Here is a 14397-nt window from a genome sequence, read left to right as displayed (position 1 = left end):
ATTTGGTGTTGTGCTTGATCATTTGAAAGGCACCACGTTTATGGGATGTCAGACATAATATGTTAAAACAGAATATTTTTCTACAAGGGCTGCAAGTCTGAAATTATAATATACAGCAAATTATGTCTAATAATAATAATAATAATAATAATAATAATAATAATAATAATAATAATATATTTTAAAATAATAATAGCATTAGTTTCTATCTATCTATTTATCTATCTATCTGTCTGTCTGTCTGTCTGTCTATCTGCCTGTCTATATATCTATTTTATTTTTATATTGATATAACGAACGACTTTATGAAAGAATATGCATTAAACATTTATGTTTGACCCGGATAGCAGTGTTTGACGGTGCCCTGTCCTCATGTCAACACCAGTCTGTTTGTTTGCCTTCTCTATCCCGATTCCAAAGTCGGTCGTGTGCAAGGTAACGGAAAGGGGGCATTATCAAAAACAGAAGAAAAAACAGGAAAGGGCCATCTAAAAAACATTTAAAAGTGCGTATGACTGAAGGCACACAATATTGGAGCGACAATAATTAAGCACGATGGAAAAACTCACGTTGCTTTTCGCCTGCACGCTGCTAGCTGTTTCCTGGGCCCAAATCATTGAGATTATTCCGCTGCCCTGCAACGACAAAACCACGGAGAAGATCGGTCGTTTGGCACTCACCTACATAAACGAGGACAGAACCGCTGGATACAAATTCAGCCTCAACAGAATTACGAATGTTCATCTCCATGTACAGGTTGGTGCCGTTAACATGGACTAACTAAGCATAGTTAAACCACAGCTACAACATTATTTACTCATGATTGCCAGTTGTGTAACCTAAAATAACCAGTTATTTAGAGTTTATTTGTTATTTTAGCCCACATTTAATTCTAAACATTTTGACTCATGAAAAACGACAATGGTCATTCGTCCGGTGTATGTACATAATGGTATTGTGAAATACAGTATTTCATAAACACGCAGTGCGTTACAATCTTAGTGTTTAGTCAAAGTTCACTCAGGCCATAACCCCTTAGCCTAACACAGTTCAGTCCTCTTTTTCCACAATAATTAATCCAATGCTGGTTTAAGTCTTCCCAATTTAAAACAAATATGTACGATACCAACCTCTGTGGCAATTCTAACATAATATACTCTCATTGCATACCTGTTTTAACATTAATGGTTCTGGCTTGGCTTTTTTTTATTCAGTGGGCATAATCTATGTTATGTTTGGGGTTTATGTTAGCAGTGTACCTAAAGCACAAAGACATTATAAGTCTGCACACTTATAAACAATATTTGTTTATTTATTGCAAGTCATATCATCATTGCAATATTCAACAACGTATTTTCCTCATACGTGCAGCCCTATCATAAATGCTTGTGAACAAATGTATAGGTACAGAGGGTTATAACCCCACTAACGTGTAAGATCACAAATGTGTGATTGGGACTTTCGCTGATGGAACATTCTAATTCTGATCCAACAATCACTACTGGTAATTTAAATTACTACAGTGTTCACTTAGAATGTAAGTGACTTAGAATTTAACAAAAAAAACTAGGTTAAGAGGCTGTACCCCAAGGGAGAGCCCTTTGGTCTAGTTTGACTTACTTGCAAGATCTAACTGATATAATCCTGGTTTAGAAGCACTGGTGTTGGATTTAATGCTTTTAAAAAACTTTTTTTTTTACATTATGATCCCCGGCCACTTCTTATCTTAATAGCAAGTGAAACAGGAAATCATACTCTGCCATAACCACAAGTTCTGGGCAAGGTTTACAAGATGGAGGAAGTGTAAGAAGGGAAATCGTTTCATTTTCACAAAGCAATGCTTGCCATTATATCCTGTTGATGTCATAAGGACTTGCCTTGTACTTGCAGGGTCCTGCTGGTAAGGTCTACTACCTGGATCTGGAAGTTCTGGAAACAAAATGTCACGTCCGGAGCCCTAAGCCCTGGAAGCAATGTGACATCAGGCCTGTCATGGAAACGGTAAGGCTGGCCGATTCTCGCGCTGTGATTGGTCACTGATTGCCCAATGCTGTGAGTCTCTCAGCACATTCTTCAGCCAACACATTCTTAGGAGCAGGTCTTCTTCTTCTGCAGTATTGCAAGTGTTTCAGCTGCGACTGGAGTGGATTAGGGGTAAAATTAGGTTTAGAACCACCTAGAAAATCTCTGGAGTTCAGCTTCTGCCCTGCAGGCATTGTAATTTCTTGTTGAAATAATGTTTCTTAAATTACTTTAGAAAGCCTACACCCATGCAGCCTTTCTTGAAATTGAGCTGTGAACACCGTAATTGGAAAAAAATAAAAAGAAAGAAAATATAAAGAAAGAAATAGGCCAAACCTCCTTGTTTATTACTGCAGATTTATTTACAAATAAGACAGGAAATTCAGTTTCATCATTTCACCATTATTACATTCAGATGCAAGTTAATAAAATATCAAAATAAACCATGAACATGGTGTCAGTTGTCATAAGAGAAATCTCATACAGAATCTAATGAATAAAAGACCAGTGTATTCTTGGCACAAGGTGTTAAAATCATCACACCAGTGAAAGAAGCTGAAAAAAAGCCTTCTCTGTTGTCATTTAATTTATTTGACACAGAAGGATTGAATTTATCTTGTCTCCAGTGAAGGAGATTGTTTCAGTTTTTATCTTGGATTTGTATCCCCGACTTTCCATTTAGGCCCAAAAACAACAACAACAACAACAACAACCACAACAACTACAACAACCACAACTACAACAACCAGAACCACAACAATAACAACCACAACAACAACAACAACAACCACAACCACAACAATAACAACAACAACCACAACAACCACAACAACAACCACAAAAACCACAACTACAACAACCACAACCACAACAATAACAACAACCACAACAACAACAACAACAACAACCATAACCACAACAACAACAACAATGTTTCACTGCTCACTGCCAAAAATAGAAAAAGTGCTTGTAATACAAACCAGCCACTATACTATAAGTATCCCAGCAAATGTGACAGAAAAAAAGAGAATACCAGACAGCATGCTCAGAAAGTGGCCAGTTGAATTACTCACACAAACAAAACAACACAGTATAAAACAACGGGTAGTTAGCATTGTTTTCTTTTTTGATCTTTCTAGAAAGAATGCTTCCAAGGCTCAGTCAATCTGATTTTCCTCTTTCAGCAAATCTCTGGAAGTTGCAATGTCACCATCCTCCAGACACCCCATGGGCTTTCATACCTGTACAGCTATGAGTGCACACTGGTTCCAGGTAGGTGTGTGTGTGTGTGTGTGTGAGAGAGAGATTTTGTGTGAGTGTGTAAGAGAAGAGAGAGAGAGATAGATTACAGCTATGAGTGCACACTGGCTCCAGGTAGGTGTGTGTGTGTGTGTGTGTGTGTGTGTGTGTGTGAGCGAGAGAGAGAGAGAGAGAGAGAGAGAGAGAGAGAGAGAGAGAGAGGGAGAGAGATAGATTACAGCTATGAGTGCACGTTGATTCCAGGTAGGTATGTGTGTTGGTGTGAGTGTGAGAGAAAGAGAGAGAGAGAGAGAGAGACATTGTGTGTGTGTGATACCAATACTATCACATGGATGCCTTTTATTTGCATAGCATAATCCACACTGGCTTGTGTGTGTCTCTGTATGTGTGAGAGAGAGATAGAGAGATTGCGTGCGGGTGTGTTATTCTGTGTATGCGTGTATGTGTGTGCGATTAAGAGAGATAGAGAGAGAGATTGTGTGTGTGTGATTGTGTATGTGAGAGAGCGATAGAGTAAGTACATGCTTGTGGGTAATTATTTGGGCTTGTATGTGTGTGCGTGTGTGTGTGTGTCTATATATGAGTATGCATGTAAATGGTAAATGGTAAACGGTTGGCATTTATATAGCGCCTTTATCAAAAGCGCTGTACAATTGATGCTTCTCATTCACCCATTCATACACACACTCACACACCAACGGCGCCATGCAAGGTGCCGACCAGCTCGTCAGGAGCATTTAAGGGTTAGGTGTCTTGCTCAGGGACACTTCGACACAGTGAGTGTGTATGTGTATCTCTGACACACTGTCCTGAACAGTCTGCTGGTCTATTCTCCAGGGGGGAGAGAAACAATTATGGGTGCCCTCCTGACAGCAGGAAGGGTCATTTTAAGCAGCTGCTGACACCTCAAATTCCAGAGAAAAAAACAAAGCACATCTGTGGATAAACTCAGCACTAGGCCACAGTCTTAAGAAATCACAAACATAACGGAGAAAGACTGAGCTAGAATTACCAACTCTTTTGGCTAGAAAGAATATAAGGAAGAGTTCCAACCAACAGAACTGCAGCATCATCCTTGGGGTGGATTAATTGAACTGTCATATTGCAGTTTAATTGGTGGATCGCTCTATCACTCTCATTCCCCTCCTGCAGACGAGCCGGAGAAACTGCTGAGGACCTGCCCACACTGCCCTCTGCTGGTGGCTGTGGATAGTGCAGAGGCCCTGCAGGCTGCCCGGCTGTCCCTCAGCAAGTACAATGCTCAGAGCACCATGCCTGGCAGCTTCTCTCTGCAGAGCATCATGCGAGCATCCACTAAGGTAGGGTACATCACCCACACATCCACTAAGGTAGGGTACATCACCCACACATTCACTAAGGTAGGGGACATAATCCACACATCCACTAAGGTAGGGTACATCACCCACACATTCACTAAGGTAGGGTACATCACCCACACATCCACTAAGGTAGGGTACATCACCCACACATCCACTAAGGTAGGGTACATCACCCACACATTCACTAAGGTAGGGTACATCACCCACACATTCACTAAGGTAGGGTACATCACCCACACATTCGCTAAGGTAGGGTACATCACCCACACATCCACTAAGGTAAGGTACATCACCCACACATGCACTAAGGTAGGGTACATCACCCACACATTCGCTAAGGTAGGGTACATCACCCACACATCCACTAAGGTAGGGTACATCACCCACACATCCACTAAGGTAGGGTACATCACCCACACATCCACATCCACCATTAGTAATCTTCTGGAATTTTTAAGGTGTCTAAAGGAAACTATTATGAATAATTATTTCAAAATCCTGATGTCTCTCAGCATTGGGAAGTACTCATATGAACCTAGAAGTGGTAAAAAGACTGAGGGTCTGTGGGGTCTGTTTTATTCCCAGAATATAGCAGGGCAGAGCTGGTTTGTGGAATATACCATTCAGGAGACGGACTGCCAAGAGAAGCACTTAGACGCAGGGCTCTGCAAGTCAGCGGATGTAAGTACCAGGCGCCCATTATCACAGTACAGCAGGGGTTCCCAAGCCATTTTCAGTCAGGCCCCCCTTTGGAAATAGGACTGTTTGGGTGCCATTTGCTTTTTGGCTTATAATGGATATTTCTTCTTCAACTCTTTTCTGTCCTACAGCCTGCTGGGATATGCGTGGGGGCCATTCATGGCAAGGCTGAGCCTGTGGTGGAGGTGTCCTGTGAGATATTCCTCCCACAGGTACAGCAAACACCGCTCTTGGCATCCGTTTTCTGAGGGCACGGCCTCTTGTGGGTCGTGCTTTTAGGAGTGGGTGGATCATTTTTTCAGAAAGATCCAGATCACTGCAACTGAACATTGCAAAAACTTTAAAATATGTCAACCTCAACAAGTATTTTTGTCTTATATTGAGATGCAAAATCTTAGTTATTTTACTTTGAGTTAAGATTCAACATTCCAGCCAGTGCGATAAGATAAAGTAACCCGTCACGCAGACAGTAACTTAAAACAAGCTCATATTTTAGATTTTAAGTCTTATTATTCAAATAAAATGCTTGTTCAGACAGGCATTTTTGCAGTGTGCTGCAGAACTCGTGATCCAGGAAAAGCAAACCCTGGACCCTGCTTATTGGATAGATAAGAGCATCTGATGGGCAAAATGCTAATAACGCTGACCTTTGAGGATTGTGCACAAACACAGTCACTCTTGTGTCATTCAACTGGATTTGTCCCTGGTAAGACCGGACCACAGCACTGATTAAATTAGCAAACACTCTTATCCACAGCAACCTATGCTGCTATGTGGGTGGACTTGTGCTGCTTGATGTTTACTGAAGCTACAAGTTTATACAGTGAGCTCCATGAGATTTATTTTTCTTGATTTGGCTCTATAATTCAAGCAATTCACCCATGGTTAAAGTGTAGATTCTCAGATTTTTATGAAAGGGCATTTTTGCACATTTGGTACATATTTGTATTCATTTAGATTTCATGGTATAGAAATGACAGCACTTTTTTTCCCCCCTCTGTCCCAAACATTATGGAGCTCACTGTATAACTCAAATGACAATGGCTGTGCCTTGTCTGGGAGTCACAACTGCAACCTCAGTTCCCTAACTGCTCTTCTCCCACAGGATCTTGGGGTTGCCGTAGACAACTCCGGACCAAAGAAGGTTCCGGAAGTCCTACCGGCTCAGCATGAAAAGAACCCAGACACCCCTCCTGACCCCTCAGTTCCCCAATCGGACCTTGACCCCAAATACTCAGGCCCCGTGCAACAGCCTACAGTTCCTAAAATTCCTGTGCCAAAGCCCTTTGTCCCGTCTAATCGACCGACAGTTCCCCGAGTGACCTCCCCCGGCCTGGCTGTCCGCACAGAAAATGCGTCATCCAGCGAGTCTTCGGAGTCAATGTCCAAGTCCTCCGAGGAGCTAGGGGGCAGCATATTCAGGCCTCCGCAAAATTTCTGGTACAAGAACCAGCGCATAAAGAGGCAGGCACCCCTGGGCGTCAACCCCAATCACGTCCCAGTGTTCCTGTCAGTATTCCCGGCCTCTCCGTCCCCTTTCCGCTCCTGTCCCGGCGCTCCGCGATTTTCCACCGTGTAGCTTGTAAGCTTCCATGGCCTGGAGTTGCAGCCTATCCCACATCAGCCCTGAATGAAATAACAAGATTATAACATTGAACATTGAACATCGAACATTCATCATCCACATTAACATTGAACATTTACGTTATCATTACACATTTATTTTATCACTTAAGATTTACATTACCATTTAACATTATAATTTAACCTGTACATCAACATAATTATTGAACAATATTGTGTAAAGCTAGCACGTATTGTAATTTACATTTTTCCAGAAAATATTTTGGATTGAAGTCAAATTAAAGCACCAAAAATAAAAGCACACTGGTTGTGAATATTATATACAGTATATGTTATTTATAACATTCTATATAGAAGATATAGCTCTCTTGTACAGGCCACAACCCTAACCACCAGAGAGATTTTCTCTTCCAAAAAGCAGAAGACAGGCAACACAGGCACCCCAACCAGCTGGCAGCCATGTTTGTCATCTACCAGTTTTGTTTTATCCAGTTTTAGCATCATTAAACAATAAATATGAAAACACAACAAATGCATAGAAAGTGTGATAATTGATTGGGTTTGTAAAAGCCAGTTTCAAAAAGAACCAGAATTTTAATAAAGCTTTAACACAACAATTCAGTTCTATCCACTATAAAAAAGCATCTCAATGTCCTAACATGTAGGTACAGAGGTTTTGAATAGGACTTGTGGCCAAACCATGAGTTTAGTGTGTATGTTCATGTGTTTCTTCGCACAGAAATCAACATACCAATGTTACTTTCTGGTGTAAATGAATTGAAAAGAGAGAAATGTATGATAAAAATACAAAAATTCTGAGAAGACTATAAAAGTACAAAAATACAAAAAAGATAGGTTCATTAACAGAGTTGTGCAGTCCAAGTTCAAGAGCCAGCAAGGCACATTTAAGACACAAATGCATCTTACTTGATGCCTAATGCACACTATACTACAGTTCACATGATTTTACTTACCTATAAATGTTACATTGCTACATTGCTTCCCACACTGAAATATATTACATTTCACGAAGGGTTTCTTAGCATCTGGAGAGAAGAATAGATGTACAGATGCATGAATGAACCACAAAGGAGTTGATTCATGCAAAAAAGGGAGTTAATGCAAATAAATATGACTAAAACAAAGTTACAGATGCTCAAACACAGTGGATGTGGAGGGGTTTTTTTCTCACTGAAAATAATTTTTGTATTTGAGTGGATACAGATGCTCATGGCTGTGTCTGGTGGGCTTAGAAACAATAGAACTACAGCAAAAATGTATTCAAATTGTATTGCATTGCTTTTTTAAAGCGATGTCCAGGCATTTGGAGGCCCCAAAAGAAACACTAAAGGTCAGCTAAATCTTATTATTCAGCAGCAAAATGAAACAAAAAAAAAACTATCTGTCAGTTGAAGTCCGAGACCGACCAAAAACTTAAGCAATCTGTACTTGCACTTGTCCTCAAAGCATCTCTATCCAAATGGGCTGTTTTCAAGCACATTAAAATATATACAGCACAAACTAAACAAACAAAAGAAAATGGTCAAAGTCCCAGCCTATAAACCATATACAGTGCATCCGGAAATTATTCACAGTGCTTCACTTTTCCAACATTTTGTTATGTTACAGCCTTATTCCAAAATGGAATAGATTTCTTAGTTTTTATTTTTAATAAATTTGCAAACATTTCAAAAAAATCGTCTTTCATGTTGTCATTATGGGGTGTTGTGTGTAGAATTTTGAGAAAAAAAAGAATTTATTCCATTTTGGAATAAGGCTGTAACATAACAAAATGTGGGAAAAGTGAAGCACTGTGAATAATTTCCAGATGCACTGTATGCACATAATGTACCCTCAAATCCAAATCGAGCCCCGGTTTTCTTTTCCAAGGGCTGTGGGTTGCTCGTTCCTGCTCTAAATGAATGCTGTCTAATGAATTAGTATAAGTAAATAATAATAACTTTAGCACAATAGCGCAGGATTAAATGGTTTCCTGCTAAAGTTTCAGTCTTTGAATATTCACAGTTGCAAAATCAAGAAACATTTTAACAAAAAAAATGCTAACAGAGTATAAATAAATATTGTTCTCCATCTGTCAGTTGAAATGGAAGTCCGAGACAGACCAGATCTGAAAAGTTAAGCACTCTGTATTTGCATTTGACCTCAAAGCGTCTGGACTCTGCTTATTCAAACATATACAGTACCAACAAAACAAAAAACAAAAAAAAGCGTTGGAGGGTTTACATTGGCGCAGATCCATAGAGATCCTAGTTTGCGGTCATGTAGGAGTAAAGGCAGTCGGTCATACCGTGGTTGTGTGACCATTCTGAAAACAGCGAAAGGTATAAATAACACACAAGACTGAGGTTTGAGTCCAGTTCTTCTGAAGAGCTCCGGCTGTTATCATGAAATGTGTGGGTGCTGTGCTGGTTTTGGGGATGCTGGTGGGGGCCTGGGCGATTCCAGTGCCGGCCCCACTTATTCATTTCCCGCCATGCGACTCTCACGACATAGAAGAGGCAGCAGTCGTAGCTGTAGACTACATCAACAGCCACCAAGAGCACGGGTACAAGTATGCCCTCGCCAGGATAGAGAAAGCTAAAGTCATATCAACGGTAAGTCAATGACAAAGGCTGGTGAGGGTGCAGATCTTTGTTTTAGCCTAGCACTTCAACACCTGAATCTACTTAACAAGGTCTTGATTGAAGACCATGATTGGTTTTATTAGGTGTCCTTGTGCCGGGCTAAAACAAAAACCTGCACCCACATAGGCCCATTTCAGATAATTTCGGACACCCTCGGTGTACACGAACCCTATAGGGACAATGTGTAGGCCTGTATTGGAGTTAAAAGTAGTCTGCCACAGAATCAATGTCAGACTACACAAAGTAGTGTAGTGTAGAAAGCACCCATGGCATAATAATGTTTTCATCTTTCAGATCCCCTGAATACTGTCTAGAAATTTAGTACAGGTTGTTGTATTAATATTGTAATATTTTGGTGAGGTGTTCAGTGAGATGTGAAAGAGAGTACAATGCATTGACAGAGTTCATATAAAAAATGTATGGATATTCAGAAATAATTTGCATTTTCTCAAAGTAATCCTAAAGTAATGCAATTTGAATGGTAACAAATGCTAACCAGCTAACAGTGTTTTGGAAATATCACCCACCCAGGTATCATTTTTTATTGCCTGGCTTCTCGCAGTTACCACCCATAGCAGTTACCACCCATAGCCTAACTTACACCTTCCTTCCAGCCCGCAGGTGGGGACACCATCATCTTGGAGCTGGATCTGCTGGAGAGTAATTGCCACGTCTTAAATCCTACGCCTATTGCAAACTGCACAGTCAGACCGAAGACTGCAATGGTGAAAGTCTTCATTTATCTTGGTCCTGTCAAGGTTTACTGGCTACGTTGATCTGGGGGGGTAGGGTTGGTGGTGGTGGTGGTGGAGGGGCGGGGCGCGGGGGGGTGGGGTCGTGGCGGGGGATCCTGAAACACCTGAAACTGAGGAAAGTAAAAAAAAAAAAAGAAGAATAAAAGTATTACATTTCTTCTACTAATTAATTCAGGCAAAGATGAACGAGATTACTAGAATATGGTCATTTCCTCATTTTTGTTTGTTTTTGTTTTTATTGAGATTTGTACTGTTATCATTTTCATTTCCAGAGAATTGAAGGAGATTGTGATGTCGCTGTAAAAAAACTAGATGGAGTTTTATCTGTCCTGGCCTTCAAGTGCAAATCTGAACCAGGTATGTTTTCCATTTTCCAGCACAAGTATTAAAAACAAAAGTCAACATAATGCAACATTCTTCCACACAAAGAGATGGAAATTATATCAAATTTGTTAGATAGCAGCTCAAACATGTTCCTGACCTGCATATAAATATTCCTTTTTGACCCTGGGGGGTCATTTTTGCTTTCCATTTGACCCATACCTACAAGCAATGGGCAACCACAGTGCAGCATCCAGGGACCAACTCCAGTTCTGAGGCCAGTGCCTTGGTCAAGGGCAATGGCAGGAGCACACCTAACCTGACCCTATGTTCCAGTGTCAATAACGGTCAAATGATTAACTTCCAACCCAATTTTCCAGTATTTAAATATTTGCAAGAATTAAATTTCACTGATGCAACTACACAGTTAAACATCAAGACTGAGGCTCCAGTGGGCACTGGCTCACCAAAACTGGACAGTTGAAGACTGGAAAAATGTATCCTGGTCAGAATCTCGATTTCTGGTGAGGTATACAGATGTTGAGGTAGGGTCAGATGTTGATGCCAACAGCAAGAATCCATGCACCCAACCTGTCAGTCCAGGCTGGTGGCGGTGGTGTAATGGTGTGGGGAATGTTTTCCTGGCACACTTTGAGCCCGTTAATACCAATCAATCATCGCTTTGAATGCCACAACCTATTTGAGTATTGTCGCTGACCATGTGCATCTCTTTATGGCCATAATGTATCCATCTTCTAATGGCTACTTCCAGCATGATAATACACCATGTTACTAAGCAAAGGTCATCTCAAACTGGTTTCATGAACATGACAATGAGTTATCTGTTCTTCAGTGGCCTTCCCAGCAAGCAGCTCTGAATCCAATAGAACACTTCTGGGATGTGGTAGAATGGGAGATTCATAGCAAGAATGTGCAGCTGACGAATCTGCAGAAATTGCTTGATTTAATTATGTCAACATGGAACAGAATCTCAAAGGAATTTTTTTGAAGTCAAAAATGCTCAGTGAGTGTGTAGTCCAGTAGCCAAACTACACATAATGTTCACACATAAAGCCAAAAATGAAGTAAACGTCTGTTTCTCTACCCTTCACGTGCCTGCAGATTCGAGAGAAGATTTCTGCGGGGGCTGTCCGACCCTACTCCCACTGAACCACACAGATGGGCTGGAGGTGGTCGATGTCGCCCTGGAGGCCCTCAACAGGCAAGCCAATGCCACTACCTACAAACTGGTGGAGGTTTCAAGATTGACATCACAGGTGAACAGTTTGTACTTGATCCAATGATCAAATGGTTTAATTCTGTCCCTATGTTCCAGTGTTGGTCATGCACAGTAATATGTCCAGCGTTAATTCAAGTCTGAGTACATATGAGTCAAACAGTGACCATATGAACACCCTAATGTATGCCTTAATTTAACACTGAATTGCTGTGTGGCGAAGCACTTTCCCAATGTTCCAGTATTAATCATGGATGGTGAGATATTGGGGTTTTCTTAGTGTATTGCTATTAATCATGGTCAAGTGGCAGCCCAAAAGCTCTGAGAACAAAATCACCCTGGTGACCTGAATTTAAATGAAAAAGTCCCTCCATTTTGCTCTCTAATACCCTCTTTCAGGTGATCGGTGGAGGATTCAAATTGGAGACTGAGTTTGTCACGGTGGAAACTAATTTGATGGATGACACTAGAGTACCCGTAAGTACAGAAGAAACCTTTTTATTTTATACATTACATTTTATTTTATTTTATCTAAAACATCGTACAGTACAAAACAGTGCATATCAAGGTCATACAACAAACAACCAAACATGTCAGATAAGGTACAATTCATATATGATTGGTTATAAGGCCATGAACAAAAGTCCAGTACACAAGGTAGATAGGCCAAGTCTGTAACTACCATACCAAAACATGGGAGACTGTCTGATGGACAGAGACTCTGGTTGAGTACAGGTAGTGTTAAGGTAGTAGGGCAGTATATCATGAACAGGCTTACTGGGTTAGCTGGATAAGACCCAATTGAACCCAGAACAGCTGTTTTTTGATATACCCCCCTGGGCCCTGTTCCACAAAGCAGGATTAGTGATAACTGCACTGAGTAAAACCAGGACACCCCCCAAATCTGGAACATGGACTGAAGTAAAAAGTGCTGTTCCAGGTTTTACTCAGCACAGTTCAGCTAACTCAGTAATCCTGCTTTGTGGAACTGGGCCCTGGGTAACCTTGAGTAATTTGGTGCAAAGCAATGGACTCATGCAAAAATAGATTATAGTCATACATGCGACATGCTATTGTGCTTAATGAGTGCTTTGACATTAGCAATAAATTGCACCAATTCTTCTTATTGTTCTTATTATTACACAGTGAAATGTCCAGTGTTAATTAAACTCTAACAGATTACATATCAGTCCAATAGGAACCCTACTGTATGTTCTCTGTAAGAGTTGATTTGACAATGAATATTTTACTGTGAACTCTGAGGGTAAGAGTACACATTAAGAGCGCACAGATTCAGCTCTGTACCAAACATCCTCTGAGTGTGATGTACAAGTGATCATCAGATCTCTCCAAAGTTGAACACTAAACCTCCTCCTCTTCCTCCTCTTCCTCTTCCTCAGTTTCATGGCTTCTGCCAGGCTTCCACGGTCACTAAGCCCCCTACACCTTCAGTGGACTGCAGCTTATTCCAAATTCCGGTAAAAAATTGCCTACTTTGTCATAGAGACAGACTGTAAAGCTATATTATCACAAGGATGTTTTTCTATTGCTGCTATACTTCACCTAAAACAGACACAAGAAACAAACTGCCTATAACTTTAATAGACCTAATTGTAATATAAGACTTAAAAGCAATAAATATAAAAATTCCGCTTTCATCTTTCAAACAAGGACTCTATTCTCTGTATGATTAGTCTGTAGTCCTGTTCCTGGAGAGCCGTGGGTTGTGCTGTTTTTTCTCCTTAATTTTAGACACAAATTCAGACCTAAGAAACCAGGTGACGTGAGTTAACTGAACATTTAAAGCACTTAGTAACAGAGTTAAGTCCCCAGTAACAAGAAAAGCCAGCACACCCACTGCTCTATATAATATAATATACTATAAATTGCAGTTTCTCCTTCCGTCTGAAATAAATTCAGATAAAGACAACATTACTTAACAAAGGTACACTGGTCTTACCTCTATCCCAGCCAGCTCCTGTCGCCCCGGCAACAAACGACACGACTTTACCCGGCCCCCAGGTCCTCCCGGGCCCTGGCCCCCTGGGTGGCCTGCACCACAAGCTGATCCACCTGCATGACCCTGCCGCCACTGGCCTGCTGTCCGTATCCAAAGAGTCCGGGGAGGTCCCGGTGGTGAAAAGGGACGTGCTTGCAGTCCCCACTGCCCCCAGTGAACCAGACCAGCCCACCGTAGTTGACCAGGGGCCAGTCATAGGAGGCCCTGGGCCCGTCATCTGCCCCGGAAGGATCAGGATCCTCTGAAAACAGGGACCGAAGGCAGAATCCTAGGCCGTACTGCGTGCTTGTGTTCGCTTGTACTCCTCCTTGAGCTCTGTACCACTCTTTCTCTGAGGAATTAAAGAAAGATATCTTCTCACCGATTCTTTGTTTTGTTCTGTTTGTTTTGGAGGCTCATTGCAAAAAATTAATTAATGCAAAACATGTTTAAAAACGTGGATTGAGAAGGTGCAAAAGCAGTAAAGAACGCATCTTCCTTAACCCCTAAAGTATCACCACTTTTGGCATACACA

General features: G+C 41.1%; 2 protein-coding genes across 2 annotated transcripts; both read left to right on the top strand.

The window, feature by feature from the left end:
* The first annotated feature begins 413 nt into the window (after positions 1-413).
* On the top strand, positions 414-7203 carry si:ch211-262h13.5 (uncharacterized protein LOC571127 homolog). The gene is made up of 7 exons (XM_061240524.1): positions 414-756; positions 1891-2001; positions 3207-3294; positions 4435-4601; positions 5208-5303; positions 5453-5533; positions 6427-7203. The coding sequence occupies exons 1-7, from the start codon at positions 556-558 to the stop codon at positions 6898-6900; spliced, it is 1218 nt and encodes a 405-aa protein (XP_061096508.1). The 5' UTR covers positions 414-555; the 3' UTR covers positions 6901-7203.
* A 2063-nt stretch (positions 7204-9266) lies between these two features.
* On the top strand, positions 9267-14247 carry LOC133127251 (alpha-2-HS-glycoprotein-like). Its single transcript, XM_061239987.1, has 7 exons — positions 9267-9520; positions 10165-10275; positions 10578-10662; positions 11749-11903; positions 12263-12340; positions 13264-13341; positions 13835-14247. Exons 1-7 carry the CDS (start codon positions 9311-9313, stop codon positions 14126-14128), a joined length of 1011 nt encoding a protein of 336 aa, XP_061095971.1. The 5' UTR covers positions 9267-9310; the 3' UTR covers positions 14129-14247.
* The last annotated feature ends 150 nt before the right edge of the window (positions 14248-14397 follow it).

This window comes from Conger conger, chromosome 4, assembly GCF_963514075.1.
Source record: "Conger conger chromosome 4, fConCon1.1, whole genome shotgun sequence".
Classification (NCBI taxonomy): Eukaryota; Metazoa; Chordata; class Actinopteri; order Anguilliformes; family Congridae; genus Conger; species Conger conger.
Note: the sequence above shows the minus strand (reverse complement) of the source record. Positions and strands in the feature narration are given on the sequence as shown.